The sequence below is a fragment of the Oncorhynchus kisutch genome, linkage group LG1 (assembly GCF_002021735.2).
Source record: "Oncorhynchus kisutch isolate 150728-3 linkage group LG1, Okis_V2, whole genome shotgun sequence".
NCBI classification, from domain to species: domain Eukaryota; kingdom Metazoa; phylum Chordata; class Actinopteri; order Salmoniformes; family Salmonidae; genus Oncorhynchus; species Oncorhynchus kisutch.
This window is the reverse complement of record NC_034174.2, coordinates 74,173,496-74,194,983: the sequence shown is the minus strand read 5'-3', so window position 1 is coordinate 74,194,983 and position 21,488 is coordinate 74,173,496. Positions and strand designations below refer to the sequence as shown.

General features: G+C 42.7%; 1 protein-coding gene across 2 annotated transcripts in view; it reads left to right on the top strand.

The window, feature by feature from the left end:
- The window catches only part of rbm20 (RNA binding motif protein 20), an 88,694-nt gene that overhangs the window by 46,345 nt on the left and 20,861 nt on the right, over positions 1–21,488 (top strand). The window contains exons 1-6 of one of the 2 annotated variants that reach the window (XM_031832954.1): positions 2,645–2,856; positions 9,886–10,123; positions 10,384–11,301; positions 15,508–15,569; positions 17,450–17,562; positions 18,464–18,555. In XM_031832954.1, coding sequence (XP_031688814.1) covers positions 10,402–11,301; positions 15,508–15,569; positions 17,450–17,562; positions 18,464–18,555 — 1,167 coding nt within the window. In that variant the 5' untranslated portion in view covers positions 2,645–2,856; positions 9,886–10,123; positions 10,384–10,401. Of the gene's footprint in view, positions 1–2,644; positions 2,857–9,885; positions 10,124–10,383; positions 11,302–15,507; positions 15,570–17,449; positions 17,563–18,463; positions 18,556–21,488 lie in introns of those variants that run through there. The other variant, XM_031832946.1, reaches the window with a different exon arrangement.

Sequence of the window (21,488 nt, the reverse complement as noted above, 5' to 3'; positions counted from 1 at the left end):
AACGTTTGCCTAAAAAGTACAACATTAATATCACAATAATCATCATTAATATAAAAAGTGACAAGCAATATTGACAAGCAGAATTAATGCATATGACCTTCAAACCTGTTCACTTTAAAATATGGGGGGGGGTTGCTTTGATTAAGGGGCTTAATTGATAATCTGTCAATTTCATTTATTTTAAAGTGAACAGGTTTGTAGGTCATATGCATTAATTCTGCTTTTCAATATTTCTTGTCACTTTTTTATATTAATGATGATTATTGTGATATTAATGTTGTACTTTTTAGGCAAACGTTCGTCCTCTGCAGGCACATTTCTTGGTAACTCAATATAAAAGTGTTATATTGCGCAATCAAATGGATGCTCCCTGAATGATATTTACGGTCAGCGAGGTGGGGAGTTTACCTGTAGGTCACAGGCGTCACCTTGTAGGCTGCTGTCCTGAGAGAAACTCGGTGGAAAGAACCGTGTTGCACGGTGCACTGAATTTAGGGCCTAACATTTTGGCCCAGTCATGTCCTGTTCCGGACTTTTAAAATAAATTGGAGATAGGCTCACTAAAAGCAGTTTGTTCTCTCTCTCCCCCGGATGGGCCGCCCCGAGCTAAACTGCAACAGATGGAGGGGATGTAAATATGTTGCATTGGCACCTCACAAGGAATAGGATGCCTGGGAGTTTAGGTCCAATGCTTATCTTTATGAGAGCTGGAAACCAATGCGCAAAAGTGGCGAGATGTCACCAAATGAACTCTCCTTATGTAAATAAAGTAGGCCTACAGTTGATTGATTCGAGGTTTGGCCCAATCATAATTTGTATTAATGCATAATAAGGATATATTAACAGGATATTAGACCTATTCGGCCGAAGTGGGTAGTGTTTCAAATATCGATCGAATTTGATTTAGATCTTTATTTTGAGTTTTGAGAATTACAGTGTTGACAAACATGAGGTAGATGCTCTCTGGTGACTAAAAGGCAGAAAACAAATTGTACATTTTTTCTTCAAATAGATGAAAAAGTTGGAGAAAAGTTAATTGATTTAAATAGCCTATATTGTTCGCATTTGCTAACGTTGTTAAGTCTGTGTCGTAGGCTTCTTATGTTTAGTCTTCTTCTTTTTTATAATAGCATAGGCTATGCATTTTACACAACAGACTATATCAAACATTATCCAAACATGCTATGAAACTTTACAACTTAATTAAAGTTAATGTAGACCTATTAATTTACTTTCATTAATTTGCTTGTGGACATTTATCTGATTCTGATAAGCCTGGGAAAATTGATTAAACAAAATATCTTCATGAAACACATTTGAAGATGCCATAGTATTCCTTCGATGTCAAATTAAAATACACAATCTATACGATGTTGTGAACATTATTTTTTGGGTGCAAAAATAGATAGATGAAGTAGGCCTATGTAGTTGTTACAAAATCATTACTACATTGTCAGTAAACATGCCGTTTTAACACCTAATAATTCATAAAGCCGTTCGAAATATTTTGTTAATGAAATGGGTTCTTTGTAAAAAAAATAATAATAACAATAATAGGTAGAAGAATAGAAAGAAACTATTTATTCAAGCAAATGATCAGCATACCTGCAGCTGTTTTTAATGTGTGCAAAAAAACGTTATGGGAAAGAAATCTCTCATTACGGTCATTGGCGTGTGTTGATATATCCATTTAGGATAGGCTTTGTGTTGTTAAACCTGTTGCTAAATGTTTCCTATTATAAATGTAACTTAGGGTAAAATATTAATATCATTCTCAATATAATTGTCAGTGTGCGTGTGCGTGTGTGTGTGCGCGCGCCTACCAAGGCGAATAGATGTGGATGACATTTTATTTAAGCCGTGTTACGGGCAGTATGAGAAAGCCGAGTTGAACACGTCACCTAATAATGATTTTCATATATGTTATAAAGGTAATGCACCTTTAAAAATACTATCTTTAACCGACCTGATATTCCAGCTTCTATCTAAAATATCTGTTGTGTTTTAGAAGAAGACATTTTTGTTTTTGTTTTAGGTATTTAGATGTCTTATCATTCACATTATATTACCTTGCAGCAGCCAAGTCATTTAAATATCATTTATTTTAAACCTATAAAATATACATGTTTTCTAAATACTGTATTTTTTTGTCATAGTGGAATCCTAGTAGAGTTGACCCTCAAAATGGCCCCCATCTCTCCCAATACATCTGGTGGTAAAGAAAAACCAGGTGGACTGGGGGACCAGCTCAGGGAACGGCCGAGGGTAGTGGTATAGTGGTCAACTTAGCGTTAACAACATTGGACTTCCATAGGGAAAGGGGCACTCTCATACAGGGACTCACAGGGCAGTGTGTTGGACTATAGTGTCAGTGCACTCTCATACAGGGACTCACAGGGCAGTGTGTTGGACTATAGAGTCAGTGCACTCTCATACAGGGACTCACAGGGCAGTGTGTTAGACTATAGTGTCAGTGCACTCTCATACAGGGACTCACAGGGCAGTGTGTTGGACTATAGTGTCAGTGCACTCTCATACAGGGACTCACAGGGCAGTGTGTTGGACTATAGTGTCAGTGCACTCTCATACAGGGACTCACAGGGCAGTGTGTTGGACTATAGTGTCAGTGCACTCTCAAGGGCAGGGGTGTAGTGGTGGAGTTAACTTTAACTACATAGGAAAGGGTTGGGGTTGTGGAGTTGGTGTACAGTTAGTCACAGTGCTAGTAGAGAGACGGGCAGTAAGCAAGTCTCATGCCTCCTCAGCCACTAGACTGGGTAGGTCACAACGTAACTACAGTAGCTGCTAGTGGGGTGTAACATAAAGAGGACTCCTACAGTGCAACCGCTGCTCCAGGTCGGTGTGACTTTTCTGTTCCTCCGGGGGTGTTTCTGAGACTGGAGATGGCTCTGTTGAGTAAAGGAGTATAGGAGTATAGAGGTATAGGAGTATAGGGTCAAGGCTGTGATGTACAAATTGATAGCTCTCTGTAGGCTCGCTGTGCTGTACAGATTGATAGCTCTCTGTAGGCTCGCTGTGCTGTACAGATTGATAGCTCTCTGTAGGCTCGCTGTGTTGTACAGATTGATAGCTCTCTGTAGGCTCGTTGTGTTGTACAGATTGATAGCTCTCTGTAGGCTGGCTGTGTTGTACAGATTGATAGCTCTCTGTAGGCTCGCTGTGTTGTACAGATTGATAGCTCTCTGTAGGCTCGCTGTGTTGTACAGATTGATAGCTCTCTGTAGGCTCGCTGTGTTGTACAGATTGATAGCTCTCTGTGTTGTGCAGGGGTGTGTAGTGGTGGGTTGTAGCGCCCAGCCACCTTTAGAGCCATTGGCGTCAGCTAATGAGGATCTTAAAACATCAAATCCAAAAATTGAATTGATATCTCTCTGTAGGCTTGCTGTGTTTGGGCAGTGGTTCTACATCTGCTCTGCATTGCTTGGTCTTTGGGGTTTTAGGCTGGGTTTCTGTATAAGCATTTTGACACATCTGCTGTTGTAAAAAGGGCTTTATAAATACATTTGATTTGAATTGGTTGGGGAAAGCATGTGCCCTCTTGTTCCACACAATTTTCACTTTTGAACTGTGCTCCCTAAATTGCTTCACTCACTCGGCACCTTAGGGTCCAGTTAAGTAGTATATTTCCTCTCATAAAGCTAGTGGGACTTGGCCTATTTGGTGTGTAGAACTTTATGCTGAAGGGTTCTCTTTGATGTCTTCAGAAGTCTTCTAGGTTCTAAGTGTTGTGTGGAAGGAACAATGGATCTCTACTTGAATGGGACTGGTTGAGTAACCCTGCTTATGTCCAAACAATATGGACTTATATCCGAATATTGGACTTGGTTTACTATGTCTGATGACTTACTGGTAGACACTGGGGGTTTTGGGATTTGTTGGAAAGTGGGAGTGATTTTGAGTTTGTTTCAGATAGGTTTCGACTTTGTTTTGCTAGTTTGACTTTTGTCCCCAAATAATGTGTTCAAATTATTTAGTTCAGATTTATTTATCAAATTATGTAATTGGTGTCCTTTTTAATTATTCAATGAATTAACATGAAGCTTTATCCCTCACATTTTTTATTGCACTACTAATATAAGATCATTATTTTATTTGTTTGGACATACGATTAATTCATATCATATCTCCTTCTCCCTAAGTCTGTTCAATTTACTATTTCAGTTCTTACATATTCATTCAAGTTCAAGTGCGTGTTCATATTTTCAGCAGGAACACTTGGCTTAAAGACAAAATCTTTCAGCGTGAGACTAAAATATAGTGTCAATAATATATTGAGCTAATTAATATATACTGTTTCTATTCATTTAAAATATGTATGTGCTATATCCATACTACCTTCCTAGAAAAGCAATCCCCAACATGCAGGCTACGTATAGTACATTCTTGTAATGCGCCATACATGCACACACTCCATACATATAGCCATACACATATACTGTATTTACTAGCAATGTACCATATATGCGTGTAGTGTAAGTTACAGAGTCCATTATGGAGACATGCTACACGGCTAAGCTACTCTGTCTTCATTTGTTATGGAGTCAACACTCATTGGGCTTTGAGACAGTCACATAACAGAAAAGGGTGGTAATGGTTAGTACAGTCATCTATCAGGCTGCAGAGGAGAGGGGGACTGTGTGTTTGAATGTTGGTGAGAAGTCTGATCATGACAAATTGGTTATACACACAGAGGAGAGGGAACCAGCTGCTCCAAATAGTGTCTTGTGTTGCATGAGAGGAAAGAGGGAACAAGGGAGAGAGAGAAGGAAAGTCGGGAGCCTAGATAGAGGGACTTACTTTTGCTGGATTGTGTTTGATTTTGTTAATTTAATTCATTAAGAATTTGTTTGAATTTGTGAGTAGCATTTTTGTGTACAGTATCTTTTACACAACAATATGCAATTTTGCTAGTAACACATTTGCTTGAAGCGTTGTTTCGGACAAATAATTAGTGTTTCATAATAAATTAATACCTTAAATAATTAGTGTTTCATAATACATAAATACCTTAAATAATTAGTGTTTCATAATACATAAATACCTTAAATAATTAGTGTTTCATAATACATAAATACCTTAAATAATTAGTGTTTCATAATAAATAAATACCTTAAATAATTAGTGTTTCATAATACATAAATACCTTAAATAATTAGTGTTTCATAATACATAAACTGTTCCTTGTGTAAATGTAAGTTATTGAATGAAGTAGAACCCAACTGTATGTGTGGGAAACAATAATAATCAACCAATTTGAATGCCCTTGTTCCTAGCATGCTTTTATCCAAAACATACACTATTATAATTATACTTATAACATACACTGTGTAGAAAACATTAAGAACACATTCCTAATATTGAGTTGCACCCCATTCATTTTGCGCTCAGAACAGCCTCAATTTGTCCAGGCATGGACTCTACACGGTGTCAAAAGCGTTCCACAGGGAACATGGAAAAAGCAGGTGTTCCTAATGTTTTGAAACACACAGTGTATACAGTAAGTAGAAGTTAAATACATATAACTTAAGTATATGTTAACAAATGTGGACATATACTTAAATAAAATACATAATTAAAAAATATACTTTCATATAAACTTTATAAAATGTATAATATGTGTGTTCTAGCAGCAGCACAAATACAAATATGTCTAATGTTCATTTATTTAAATTACTGCACATTTTCTATGAATAAAATTGTAAACGGAAAAATAGCTAATAAATTATTATTAGCTTAATTGTTTTCTGTTAGTAAAAGTTAGACTGCAATATGGTCTCTCAGCATGTTGAGAGAAACAACCCAATTCAAATGAATAACAGAATAGTGACTATATTGTTGTTTTTCAACGCAGACACTTTATGGCAATTTGACAACCTGAACATTATTAGTATGCTGTTTCTTTAAATGACTGCTTATATGAACTACATTTCCAACGTTTAACATATTATCACGTTACCATATACGTACAGATGTAGGATATTCATTTGATCACTCTTTTGTTGATGAGAATTTTCATGCACCTCGGGAAATGCAGATGAGCTTCATGAATTCACTGAAAACCCGCACTAACACTTGGTTGGTTACACTAACAGTATTGCAGTTTTCATGCAGCCTAATTTTGGCCAGCTAACCAACGATTAAACAACATTATGGACTAAATGTTTAAATTCTTTTGCTGCAGGATTATTTTGCTTTGACAATACTGGTGAAATTAAGATCCAACACCTGTATGCAGCATAACAGGGAGCTCTCCGCCCTTCCCTGCTTATAATAACTACTACTAATTAATGATGAAGCATGTGACCATACCCACAGCACAACACCGTCCCGTCCACATTGTTACACCATTAAAAACAGGAGCATGAAATAGTTTCACACGAGAACATGACAAATACCACAGTTAAAACTAGTCTGATTTGATTGAATGTATAGGATTGAATATTGCTAATATTGTTATGGCTGACTAATAATTTGTATTTGGGATGTATTTCTGTATTATATTTATTCACAATGTTGTCTCTGATATAGTGATTTATGAGATCTTAATTCTATAATAGCTCACCCCCTACATCGTTATTGTGTTTCTAAAAACCGAACACCTTCAACTATGCACTCAAGGTTGAGCTTGTTGAACCGTGGTGACATAAGCTAAGGCAGCAATGACGTCACCCTCTGTGTGCGAGAGTCTTTTTCTGGCGTATAGGAGACTGGGCCCAGCATTTATGACATGGTAAGAGATTCCCAGCAGACAGCAGACACACAATAGGACCTCAGACAAGCATTTGGGCCTAATAGTCTAGTCAGTTACAAGGTCATTAGCAAAACAACAGGGGACTCAGTGTTTTTTAAAAGCAACAGTTTATTCCTCTGTAATAAAAAAAACATGTTTAACTCAATTATAATGCAATTACTTAGGTACTATTTAATACAACGTTGTTGCTTTAGTTAATACACAGGTATAAGAGCAACTTACCATATGTAGAGTCATCTTCAGCTGAGGATTGCTCCAGAGAAATTCAGTGTGACATTCATATTGTCATCAGTCAGTGTAATATACACTGTATCCATCTCTGATTGGTGTAAAGGCCCCCGATCCTTTAGAGCACATCTAATGATCTATTATCAGATCACGCTCCAATAACCCTAACACCTGGTTTGAATTTATAAACGATTGTATGACAGGCAGACACACACACACATTCTTCAGGGGGCATCTAATGATGGCTTATCATATTACGCTCCAATATCCCACCACCTGATTTTAATGAATAAATTACTGTCCGGGACGACTTGAAACCTGAGTCTTACATGGCACCCTATTCCCTATGGGTAGGCCGTCATTGTAAATAAGAATTTGTTCTTAACTGACTTGCCTAGTTAAATAAAGGTTAAATGAAATAGAATAAATGTAGAAAGCTACTTTTAAGAGGGCCGTTGTAAAAAGTAGTAGTATATAGAAAATAAAGTGCAATTTGAGATGCATCCATGGATCTATACCTCTACTACTAAATCTGTTTCGTATTACAAGATCTGGACAGGTCTGAAGTGGCCTGGCCAGCAGCACTCAGCGAGCCAGACCTCGGTTCAAATAGTACTTTCTGTCTTTAAAATACTTTAGCCGTTTGATTGAGCTTTGCCCTGAATGCCAGGTGGGCAGGGTTGGAACTTTTGGGACTATTCCATTGGTCCCAAACTATTTGAAAGAACCAAATACTATTTGGACCCAGGTCTGCTCTACTCAGAGCCAGCTGCCTCAGTAAGAGCCCAGGCCATATTTGTCTATTAAGGGCTGTGTGTCAGAACACATGAGAGACTAGTATTTTTAGCAGCGAGTCATCGGCTGCGGCAGTGTTTATATGATCCATCAGCGTGCTTGTACTGATAAGAGTGTGTACAACATGCAGCACAGGGGGCTGACCGCCCTGTCAAGTGTCCAATAGATCTAGTTCAACACTTACTAATGTAGCTTTTAAATAATGTACATATTGGTATTGGTGCTCAAAGCATCTTGTGGAAAGACAACAATATCCTGCAAAGTATTTTAAGTTATTCAATCTTTTTGCTTCCTTGCTTCCTTTATAAACCTGTATTTATAAATCACCTCTCATATTGTCCTATGCTCTAGCACAAGTCACCCTGCTTATCCACCTATACCGTGACAATCACTGTCTTTATCCGTTTACTGGCTGGCATGACATAAACAGCTTCATCTGATCTGGGCAGCTAGGCCTATAGTCTGGTCTGTTCTGACGGAGACAGAGGGTATCATTGTGACATTACTGGCACTTCAATCTCAGCTAACAGAAGGACAACGAGGGGCAACCGTGGCAGTTGTTGTTTGTGTGGTTTAACAGCGTGCAGGCCGTAAAGCAGGACTTTTAAAGATGGCTACGTATACTACTACAGAGTTAGCGTGTGGTGGTGTTGCCAGGATGAAAAGACAGACAGGCAATTAAAAGGGCAGCTGCTGTGGGGTCCTAAAGTCTTAGCCTCAGTACAAGCTAGTATGTAATTTAACACGAAGCTCTGGTGCCACGGTGCAAACAAAGTATGATGATGTTATACAGTAGCATGTAACATGTACGACCAAAGTCAGGGTGATATGATATACACAGTAATACTGTATGAGGATGTCAACATGAGGTCATCTTGTGACCGTTAAGTCAAAGCGGTTAATTGTCCAAGTTTGAATTAAGTCACAGGGGGACATGTGTACTATCAGAAGTGTGTAATACAGTATGCTAATATCAAGATGTCTCTAAAGAATGTAAGTTGCAGGTGCACTATAACTGTGTATGATGTTAGACTATTTTGTGAAATAAAGAGTAGCCTAATACTATGGAATAAATATTATTTGAATAATCTATGGAATAGTGATGGCATACGATCGTTCAAATGTGATCGGTTGTGAAAATGGTGAAATGTCAATACCAAAATCCACTCCGTGGTCTATAATATAACTGATGTCTAATTTAGCGACAGCACTGACGTGATGACTTTATGGTGTGGAAACGTACCTCTTCATAAGACCATATGACAACTCTACAAGCCAGTAGCACCACAAACCAAGAGGTGCTAATCCTCACAAAGATTCAGTTGCTTCTCCGTGTTCCGAACGAAACCACAACGATCTAAATATCTACATTAGTCTCTTGTCCATATTTCACAATTTGAACCCAGCAGACGCCACACAGACGCTTCACCCTGTGAAGAAGCTGTGTTGTTACGTTTCACAAACAAAATGTCCCTTATGTGGCGCTATAGACCTTCATGTGTGTGAGAAAACAACATGGCTGCTGTGTCCATCAATGTCTAAAACAACTTTCTCTTGGGACCTTGCCCACCCCTAATCCAATTGGTCTCTCACCTTCTAGTTCTAGAGTGTTGGATCGGGGCTGATGGTTGGTCGGGTTGGGCTGTGTCAAGTCATGGGGTTCTATATATGATTTGATTGATAGTGCAAGATACTAAATTTAGCCAGCATGTGAGCACATTCATCAGAACACGAAAGGACAGGGCCCAGTCAAAAGCGTTTGCATCCGGGAAGGGTCTGGGGTTGTGTGGTGGGTATGTTGGTATGTGGATAAGTGTTCATGTCTACAGCTGGTTGCAAAACTTTGTTGTCTCGTTTAACCATTCGCTTGGTGCGAAACAAGCTGTTACTGCTACCGGTTCCTCTATAATGCAATGGTCTATGACCCTGGTACGAATTGTAGTTCCTCCACAGAAGCTAAATGTTAAGGCTACATAATGTATTTATTTATTCGTTTTAAACAGTGAGACCCAAATCTCTGATTAAAAGCTGTGTTTTATAGCTACGGTTGTTTACATTTTCTCATCCATCTGTTCCCTGTTTGTTTCTAGCACCAGCGTGTCCGACGGCAATGATAACAAGCCCCAGCCAGTGGGTGGTGTCCAGGGCCAGCTGAGTGGTGGGGGTGGGACCCACCAGAACCACCAGAACACACAGCTCCTCTTGACACCCGCCAGTATCCAGCTAGCCCAGCTCCAGGCCCAGCTCACCTTCCACCGCCTTAAACTGGCCCAGAGTGCTGTGGGGGGCAACGCAAACTCTGCAAACGCAGCCAGCATCCTCAATCAGGTCTGTTACAGAATTGATTGGTTTGCCTGTATTTTCTTTTGGTACTTTGGAATGCAAGCTTTTATTTTCTCAATTTTACTTTTATTTCCTCAATCAGGTCTGTAACAGGGCTGGTTGGTTTTCTTATATTTACATATCTTGGAATTTTATTCTGAGATGCAAACTCTTATTTTCACACACTTTTCAAGTGTTTCAAGTGTTCACACTTTTTGTCTGTTTTCGAGACTAAAGTTTTTGAATCTATCTTCTCCCTCAATCAGGTCCTTGCCAATGTGGCCATGTCCCAGCCCCTCTTCAACCAGCTCCGCGCCTCGGCCATGGTCAGTAATCCCCAAGCAGTTGGTGGTGGTTTCCACTCCAGTGCCCTAGCCTTCCAACTGCCTCCACCACCGCCGCCACCGCCGCCACCCCCCAACTCTGCCCTGGGGACTTTGGTAGGGGCCGGATTCAACCAGAATCATGGTAATCTGAGGCTGAACCATTACGGAGGTGGGGGTGTTTCTGGGAACCAACAGCAGCAGCAACAGGCCAACCAGCATGGTGGATCAGACTACGGCAAGAAAGCTGGCTCAACATACCCTTCAGATATGGATAGGCGTCTCCAGTATGGCTTCACAGGGGGGACGTCGGTGGCATTGAGTGAAGCTGGAGAGGGACAAGGACAGTACGTGCCAATCATGACTCAGGCAAAGAGTACAAACCAAGGCTTTCAGATTGACTTCTATGGTCAGAGTCAACAACAACAGGCTGGGTTCGGTGTTGGGAATCAAAACTATCAGAACAAGAACGCTTTTAATGAGCAGCAGTGGAAAAGCCCAGGTAACATGAGCCACGCGGGAAAAGGGTTGGACATGGTTTCCAATACTGCCACAGTATGGAGGGGGACTGGGCAGCCAGTCCGTGCCAGAGAGGATCTGTACAATCCAGAGGAGCCAACCTCTGACCCCAAGTTAAAGTCCGGCGGTGGGGAAATTACTTCCTCGTTCGGAGAAGGCATGGGTGGCACCAAGGGGTTTGTGGGATACCACAAGCAGGCCCTGCAGGGGGGAGAGGAGATCCTGCCTACAGGTGGTTCCGTACAACTCCAACCTCACCAGCTGAATGACTTCCATGCCGTGACGCCATCCCACCTGCCCCACCAGTGCACCATCTGTGAGAAGAAGGTCTATAACCTCAAGGTGGGTGGAGCTCACTGGACGGGGATTATATAATTTCCTGTGGACAGTATGTCACTTCCTGTGGAGAAATATGGAACTTCCTGTAAAGTCTAGACTAGAGAAATACTTAATTACATTGAACAAGCTTGGTGACACTCCTATTAGAATGTATTGCTCTTTGAAACTGAGATGCAGGCATAGACGATGTGGGATAACATATGGTTTTATTCTAGTGAACATATATCATCAATGCGTTTAAATTTTCATGTACTGTAGTGTGTTAACCATAGAGATCCTATTAACTTACTAGAGGGGCTATGACATAAACCCTCAAAGTTCCAGAATGGAGTGAAAATTGCAGCCATATTGGTCAGGGAGAAATCCAAACCAGTCTGATTGGAATGAATGGCAGCAGAGGCATAATCCTGATTTTAATTATGCAGGAAAATAAAAGTAAGGTGTGTGATATATCGGAAATTGTGTAATAGAATTATTGTCAACCTAAAATATTGTCATATAATTATATATAGAGTTTATACAGGTTTTATACCAGTTTTCTGTACAAATAGCCTCTAAAATGATCAGGAATCAAGGTAAGACCCAGGCGCAGACTGTCGAGGTAACAATGTTTATTGTCGCATCAGTGGCAGACAAAGACAAGTCAAGGCAGGCAGGGGTCGAAGATCCAGGGTAAGGCCAAGGTAACAGGATGGCAGGCGGACTCAGGGTCAGGGACAGGCAGAGTTCAGTAATCCAGAGGTGGAGCAACAGTACAGGACGGCAGGCAGGCTCAGGGTCTGGGACAGTCAGAGAGGTCATGTGGGCAGGTACAGGGTCAGGACAAGCAGAGATCAAAAACCAGGAGGACGAGGAAAGAGAGGCTGGGAAACGATAGGAGCTGACAGGAAAACGCTGGTTAGCTTGAACGAACAAGACAAACTGGCAACAAACAGACAGAGTACACAGGTATAAATACACAGGACATAATTGGGAAGAGGGGCGACACCTGGAGGTGGGTGGAGACAAGCACGAGGACAGGTGAAACAGATCAGGGCGTGACAGTACCACCCCACTTCTAGGGACGCCACCTGGCGTTCCACCTGGGCGTATACCTCGTTGACCGGGGTGCCGGCGGTGAAAGTTGGTGATGAGGGCCGGGTCCAAGATGTCTTTAGCGGGAACCCAGCACCTCTCCTCCGGGGCAAAACCCTCCCAGTCAACCAGGTACTGGAAACCCCTGCCCCAGGGTCAAACCCTCAGGAGGCCTCTCACCGTGTACGCTGGCTGGCCATCGATGACACAGGGGAGGGATGGGCCTAGAAACAGAAGACAAGGGGCAGTCAGACATGGTTTTGACTCTAGACACCGAAAAGGTAGGAAACATACGGAGGGTACAGGGTAACAGAGGACAAACAGCAGAGGCGCTAGTGATCTTGGAGCGGGGGAGACAGGTCTCGGCTTCCGGGGGTGTAGCCGCTGCCCTAAAGCGACGTGCCAGTGCCTCAGACTTGACTTCCTTGGATACCGGTCGATGCTGCAGAAGCGCAGTGGCCCGGGCCTTACTGAACCCCTTCCGGAGGTCCTGGTACTCTGTGGAGCTTGCGGAGAGGTCCGGGGATATTTCCAAGCCCCCAGGAAGATGTAGGCAGAGCTGACTTCAGGCAACGAGTGTGGCAGGACAGGCTCCAGACCACAATGGCACCTGTAGCCCAGTCAATGGAGGGATTGTGTCGCTGGAGCCAATAGAATCCCAATACCACGGGAACTTGCAGAGACTCAACCAGCAGGAATTGGATAGCCTCGCTGTGGTTCCCGACACTCGTAGGGGGTGGTCTGGTGGGTGACCCAGCCTATAGAGTGCCCGTTCAGCACTCTAACACCCATGGGAATGGAGAGGGGTTGTGTGAGGATGCCCAGCTCGGATGCCAGGGTATTGTCCATGAGACTCATATCGGCCCCCGAGTCGATGAGCACCTGGAGAGACATGGACTGATCGCCCCACAGCAGGGTGGCATAGAGAGGGAGGCGAGTAACGGGAGAAGAAAAATTATCTCTCAGACCCACCAGTGTGCTCACTCCAACGAATGAGATAGCTCTCTTGAAGGGACAAGTAGACACAAAATTACTAGCAGTACCACAATACAGACAACTCTGGGTCGCAAGTCTGAGTACGCGCTCGGCTGGAGGCAGCCTAGTCCTGTCGAGCTGCGTCGGCTCGGGAAGAGGTGAATCGGCAGTCTCCGGGGGCTGTTGGAGAGATTCGGGTAAGCACGGATTCTTTCGGGGACTTCCAGAGTTTATTAGCTGCAAGGTGGGATCCCTGAGTGAGCGATTTGGACCACAATCGAAACTCTTCTGCCTCCTACGTTCCCGTAGCCAACCATCGATCTGGATGGTTAAAGCGATGAGTGAGTCGAGATCCGTTGGTAGTTCTCCGGCTGCCAGCTCATCCTTTATTTCCTCCAACAATACATGCAGGAATGTGTCGAATAGCCAGTTCCGGTTTCCAGGTACCCTCGGCTGCTAGCGTGCGGAACTCCACCGCATAGTCTGCCACACTGAGGGTGTCCTGCCGAAGCTGGAGTAACTTCTGGGCAGCCTTTTCCCGGACATCGGAGCAACGAACACCTTTTTCACCTCCGCCACAAATACCTCCAGACTGAGGCATATGGCAGATTATTGCTCCCACACCGCTGTGGCCCAGACGAGTGCCCTCCCGAACATCAGCGTAATTCTATACGCTCTTCGAGGGGAACGAAGAAGGCTGCAGCTCGAAAACGAGGGAGCACTGGGAGAGAAAGGCCCGGCAGGTTCCGGAATCTCCATCATAGCGCTCTGGTGGAGGTAAGCGAGGTTCCCGGGAAACCGGGGTGACGGTGCTGCTACCAGCCGGGTTACAGAGGGGCTGGGAGGTTACCATCATGATTGGCTGCCTAGTAGGCAACCCACGGACTTGAGGTAACATTGTTTATTGCCGCAACAGTGGCAGGAAAAGACAGGTCAAGGCAGGCAGGGGTCGAAGAAACAGGGTAAAGCCAAGGTACAGGATGGCAGGCGGACTACAGGTCTGGGACAGGCAGAGAGGTCAGGCAGGCGGGTACAGGGTCAGGACAAGCAGAGATCAAAAACCAGGAGGACAAGGAAAGAGAGGCTGGGAAACGATAGGAGCTGACAGGAAAACGCTGGTTAGCTTGAACGAACAAGACAAACTGGCAACAAACAGACAGAGAACAAAGGTATAAATACATAATTGGGAAGTGGGGCGACACCTGGAGGGGATGGAGACAGGCATGAGGACAGGTGAAACAGATCAGGGCGTGACAAAAATATATGTAAACAGACCATTAATGTCTCAATTTGTGTTTTCTTGGAATGCTGTGAGTGCGATTATGTGATACAATCAGTACTTGTTGCATTTACAACTTGTCTAAGTCCTATCATCAACTGATTCCAGACAGTGTATGGCTGTAGGTTGACTGCATTGTTGGAATGGAATGTTGGCATATTGGCAGTATATTTGAATAATTATTGGAATCATTCCTCTAAAACTGTCTGGCTAGCTAGCTGACAAACACAGCGCAGATAAATTCTTCAAATTCATTATTTTACACAATATCTTATCACAACACTGGCAAACCATGGTTTGCTTCCTGACCAAAATGGCTGACCTTTATCCCATCATAAGAAGGTTCATGTAGATTCTATGGTGTAAATATTGAACTCAATCCCTTTAGCATCTTGCTCTTTCTAATGTTAAGCTCTGTAATAGATCCTTTGCTCAACAACTACTAGTTCATTAGTGTGTGTGAACTGAACTGTAAATGGCCTGTTCCTTGAACAGGGTGTGAGGAACAGTTTAGTTTTACTGTGGTGTGCAGGTTGTAACATCATTACCTTAACAGAGCCAACTACAGTTAGCCTGGTCCCAGATCTGTTTGTGTGGTCTAGCCAACTCCTTTGGGACTCATATATCCCATTGGCATGACAAGTTGGCTCTACAGCACAAACAGATCTGAGACCAGGCTAACTGTAACTGCTCCAGAAGCAGTTGCTCTCCGCTCCAAGTCGGTGCCCCTTTAATTATAGTCCAGCCACCCATGATCAGGGCCAGACACACAGGGGGGGAAATGTCGCTGTGCTCAAAGGGGGTGCACTGAGGTAGGGGATAGCGTTCAGCGAGTCAGGGTCTATCTATCTGACTGGGTTTGGTTGGATGTGTGTTTTCAGGACTGGGACCAGCACGTGAAAGGTAAACTACACCTGCAGAACCGCTTGCTGTACTCTGAAGGGTGAGTTATAGGGATGAGTTATAGGGAGGTCAAATAGATTAGACAGCACGTTGATATGCTTCTGTGTGATCTAGAAACGGCTTTCTGCTTCCTGTCTAGGAATAGGGAGTGACTGACAACAAATGACTAATGTGTGACGTGCTCCACTCATACCGTGGGTTGTGAAGTACAGTATTGAGGGTGCCTTTCAGTTAGATACAGTATAGGCTAAAACTATTTCTTAAATGTGTTCTGTTTTGATCTTGACATTTTGTGTAATGTGTGCTCCACTGTGGGTTTGAGAAGTATTTTCAGTCAGATATAAGGAAAAAACTCTTTACAAAAGGGGACCAATCATATAGAGTTTAAGGGGTTTATAACTACATGAATGGTTATTTAATCATTTGTAAATGCATTATAAATCATGAATAACATAATTAGAAAGGCTTTAGAAAGTGTACCTTATTTGCAAAGTATTATCCAAAACGTTTCCTAAATGTAGTACATTTTTGTGTTGTGTAGCAGTTGAGTTGCATGTGCTTCACTGAAAGTTTGTTCTTAGGGTACTTTTCAGTCAGATATAGGCTACAAAATTGTAATAACTTTAATGATTAAGCCATTATACCTGTTTATACATGCTTTATAAGTTACTTCATGTATTAGTTTCTTATGTTGTAAGTTTAATCGTCATACTCTTGTGACCATTAAGTCATGTCTTCACCTTATTCTGATCTCCGTTATTCCCAAAGTAAATATTCCCGGACAGCCGAGGCATTACATTTTTACACTTGTGTTTCATATACAGCCTTAATGGCATTTGAACATGAGACTTGAGGTCCCCAGTCACAATATATAGCAACAGCCAGGCATGGACAGTCGAGGGGAGGGTAGTCAGTCAGTCTGTCAGAAATCTAAAACTAGTCTCTGGTACCGTCCCTGCAGAAGGGGCATAATGCCCAAAACATTGGTGTAATGAATACCCATTAAATCATTGGGATATACTGTATATAGAGTGTGCAACATTCTTTATTTCATTTTCTTTCATACGTTTACTTTTCCGTTAGTCAGCCAGATAGACTAGCCAGGGAGGACAGAGCACTGCAGGTAGTCAGCCAGATAGACTAGCCAGGGAGGACAGAGCACTGCAGGTAGTCAGCCAGATAGACTAGCCAGGGAGGACAGAGCACTGCAGGTAGTCAGCCAGATAGACTAGCCAGGGAGGACAGAGCACTGCAGGTAGTCAGCCAGATAGACTAGCCAGGGAGGACAGAGCACTGCAGGTAGTCAGCCAGATAGACTAGCCAGGGAGGACAGAGCACTGCAGGTAGTCAGCCAGATAGACTAGCCAGGGAGGACAGAGCACTGCAGGTAGTCAGCCAGATAGACTAGCCAGGGAGGACAGAGCACTGCAGGTAGTCAGCCAGATAGACTAGCCAGGGAGGACAGAGCACTGCAGGTAGTCAGCCAGATAGACTAGCCAGGGAGGACAGAGCACTGCAGGTAGTCAGCCAGATAGACTAGCCAGGGAGGACAGAGCACTGCAGGTAGTCAGCCAGATAGACTAGCCAGGGAGGACAGAGCACTGCAGGTAGTCAGCCAGATAGACTAGCCAGGGAGGACAGAGCACTGCAGGTAGTCAGCCAGATAGACTAGCCAGGGAGGACAGAGCACTGCAGGTAGTCAGCCAGATAGACTAGCCAGGGAGGACAGAGCACTGCAGGTAGTCAGCCAGATAGACTAGCCAGGGAGGACAGAGCACTGCAGGTAGTCAGATCACTCAATCAGTTAGTCAGCCAGATAGACTAGCCAGGGAGGACAGAGCACTGCAGGTAGTCAGATCACTCAATCAGTTAGTCAGGAAACTAAAACAAGCCTCTCGTGGCGTCCGGTTCTGTCCGCAGTGCTACAATCACAGCCGGAGCCGTCTACTACGGTCCAGCCGGGTCGTCTGAAGGATGCCTAAACAACGTCGGAGTGAATAACTCCATGGCTTACTCTTCCACCGCCAATCAAGGTAGGTTGGAGTGTGTGTCTGTGTCTCAAAGACTTCGGGTTGGAGGTTGAAGGTCAATGTTGTGGTGTTTTTAAGAGGGGAAATATGTGATATGTGGTAGATATGCGGTAGATGGGGGTGGAACTGCTGCTATTTTTAGACTGCAGGGTGCATGGCATGGGTCTCATTTTGGATTTTTCGATCTAGGGAGTAGGGAGCAGATCGGGCTAACTTGATCGTGCATGTGTTGATATCATATCAATATAGTACTTATAAAACACAAATAAAACGTGTAATATCGATGTAAATTACTGTTACTAATTGTGCAACTTGTATTTTTACACTATTTGTCTGGGGTTTATAGTTTCTTTCAGTAAAGATTACAGTATTTTGAGAGTACAACTTATTTTTGGGCTCCCGAGTGTCGCAGCAGTCTAAGGCACTGCATCTCAGTGCAAGAGGCGTCCCTACAGTCCCTGGTTCGATTCCAGGCTGTATCACATCCGGCTGTGATTGGGAGTCCCATAGGACGGCGCACAATTGGCCCAGCGTCGTCCGGGTTTGGCCAGGGGTAGGCCGTCATTGTAAATAAGAATTTGTTCTTAACTGGCTTGCCTAGTTAAATAAAGATGAAATAAAATTATAATAATAATAATAAATTTATAGAAATGTGGTATTTTCTTATCGGAGCCAATATTTAACATTTTTTAAGGTGAGCTTGTGAAGTAGACTGGTCCTTAAATTTCAAGAACAGCCATGATACAAACATAACAAGCAAAACTAGGATAGCATGACAACATTTTAACATAGGTCATTGTGATTTTCTGGTTTCTTCACAGTCAAGAATTAACACAACATAAACTTCCCTCGATCCCATGTGTTTCATGGTCCTGTCGTTCCTGTTTCCTCCACATTTATCCAGATGTATCATCCGGAGCTAACCTACCAGCTGGAGTAATGAGAACCTATCCCATGTCAGGGGCTGGATTTACCCAACTCCCACCTGGGTCAAAGGTCAGACAAATGTTTTGGCTTTCGCTTATCAAGATTAGGGGATATGTGCTCCTGCTGTGTGTGGATGTAAATTCGTGAAGGCTAAATACGACAGATTGTACAGGTTGGGTTACTTAAAGTGGTAAAAGGTCAGATAAACGTTTGGCTTTCTCTTATCCAGATCCGTTAGAATGCTGCTGTGAAACAAAAACGGTAAATGCCCTACTGAATGAGATATAAAGACTGTAGTTTGGGGTAACGCTTTACAATAACTTTCATTAATAAGCATGATTAAACCATTTAAAGGTCAATGTTTTGGATTTTGTATATCAAGATTAGTGAATACATGCTTTTGTGAAATACATATAGTACATTTGGGCTGAAGGACAGATTGATTTTATGGTAACACTTTATAATGACTTTATAATATAAAATATGACTTTAATTTAACTAGTCAACATGCATCAACTATTTATACTTAGTAAATACACTCTCAATAAATTAGTAGTAATAGTGCATTTATAAACATGTATAAGCATTGCAAATTCTAAGCATTATATTCATTACAATCATTTCTAAAACACTAAAAAGCATTTAGTATGGCTTTTTAATTAAAGTTACGGAGTGGCTGCAGATCCATGTTTTCTGGAACCCGACAGCTAAAGGTCTGAAGCTTCTTCACATGTGTGGGATTCTCTACTTTGTGCACAGCAGAGACGGAAGAGGAAGAGAGACATCCCACTCCCTCGTTTCTTCTGTTTCAATGGAAGTCAATGAACTAAGTAGACCAGAACCATGCTATCACAGCTTAAGTAGACAGGAACGGATTTTTTTTTCAATGGTAACTGGTAACTGGTGAAGTATTTTAATTTAACCACCATCTTTGGCGCACAGTCTCTGCTCTTAAAGTTATTAATATAATTGAATGTGTCTATCCCGGCTTGCCTCTGTGCCTAGAGAGAGCATGGCAGAGGAAGGGCTCAACACGGGGGCCCAACATGGGGGCACATAGTAGGCTATGTATTTGTGCCAAGGTGTATTTTTCATGTTGTATGGCAGTTTCTCCAGTCAGTTCTACTTATTTGATGTATTTTTAAATACAGTATATTTTTTTATTTCAAGAACTAAAGAGCCATTTTGACTGAGATGTACACTCTTGTTTTAGTTTGACCACTGGCTTCCCTCCACATCCCTCTGGTATTGAGCGTATGCACTTCAACTGTGTTTCAGCTATTAGGATATCTAAGCTGTGGTGGCGGATGGGGTTGTGTGTTGTGTCAGTGGATAATAACGGACCAGCGAAAGGCCTTGTTGACAGCTGTGGATCCAGAGAGAAGCTTTTGTCTTTGCTAGACAACTTAACTCCATTTAAACTGATATCTCCGGCAAACTATGTAATTAAATGCCTGGCTTGAAAACGCGTGTGTGAAATGAACAGATTTAAGCTCTCTCTTTAGTGATAAAATGGGTCTAATGGACTTTATCACAACCATATGCGAGGACTCTACAGTGCAAAGCGGCAAAAAAAGACATTGGCTGTGGCGAGATGGATTTTCATAATCACGGTTCATTTTTGTTGCTTTTTATACTATTTGTTGAGGTTGTGTGTTGATTTGATTTCTAACTGATATATCCGACTACAAACTATGTAATTAAATGCCTGGCTTGTAAACACAGATTTCAGCTTTCTCTTTAGTGATGAAAGGGGTCTAACTGATTAAATCGCAACCGTATGCGAAGATGTAGTTACACAGCTACAAAACCCCCGTAGGCTTTGGCCAGATAATAACGGTATATACATGTAACTGTTGAATTGTTGGTATTCATTTACTTGGAGTATGAATAGATCTTTTTACATGTGTTATTTCATTTTCTGTCAAGCGGTGAGTGTAGCTGGTGCATGGAAGTCAGGCGCAGGAGAGCAGAGATGAGTGGACAATGCACTTTAGGCAACCATTTGCACAGAACGCAACCGCGTCACAAAACAAATGCCCAACAAACAAGTGAGGCAGCACAAAGTACAAAAACCCAAGTACAAAGTACCGGCTGCCACAAATCACGGGCATAAAACAAAACCCGGTGCAAACCAGCCGGAAGCGTGCCAGAAGCGTGCCAGAAGCGTGCCAGAAGCGTGCCAGAAGCGTGCCAACCTGACAATAAACAATTACACACACAGACATGGGGGGGAACAGAGGGTTAAATACACGACAAGTAATGAGGGAAATGTAAACGAGGTGTGTGGGAAAACAAGACAAAACAAATGGAAAATGAAAGGTGGATGGGCAATGGCTAGAAGACCGGTGACGTGGACCGCCGAACGCCGCCCGAACAAGGAGAGGAACCGACTTCGGCGGAAGTCGTGACATTTTCAGTATAGCTTTTTTTAAATGATAGATTCATCCTTTTCACCAATGATCCATTCTATTTTATTCTGTTATATTATAGTATTTGTGCCATGTGGTATATGTAAGAAACAGTTGTTACACCCCGTTACACCATATGACAGGTCAGCTTGGCTTGGAGGTGCCACATGGCCAAGACACCCTCTCCATCAGGAGAGGTGGTGAGGAGAGGGGTGACGTGTGTGCCTGCATCCGTATGTGTGTGTGTCTGTGCGCATCGGTGTGTGTGTGTCTGGCAGCATACTTTTGATGTGAGGTCTTACTTGGGTTTACTTGAGGTGTAGAGTATCGCCATGACGGTTTGTCGGGCTATTTCAGCGTGGCATTTATAGGTGGCCATTTTATCTGTGGAATTCATTGAGGAAACTTTTTGAGCTATTTCTTGTCCGAGGTGAAGTATTTTTAAGTCGTTGAATTGAGGATTTGACTGAGTGATAGCCATCTATAGCGAGAAAATATGGAGCTCAAGTCCCATCATGTTTTTTATGTTGCGTGTCTGCTTTATCCCTATTTTGACTTGGAATAGGCCTCCGCCCCTTTCCACTATGAACA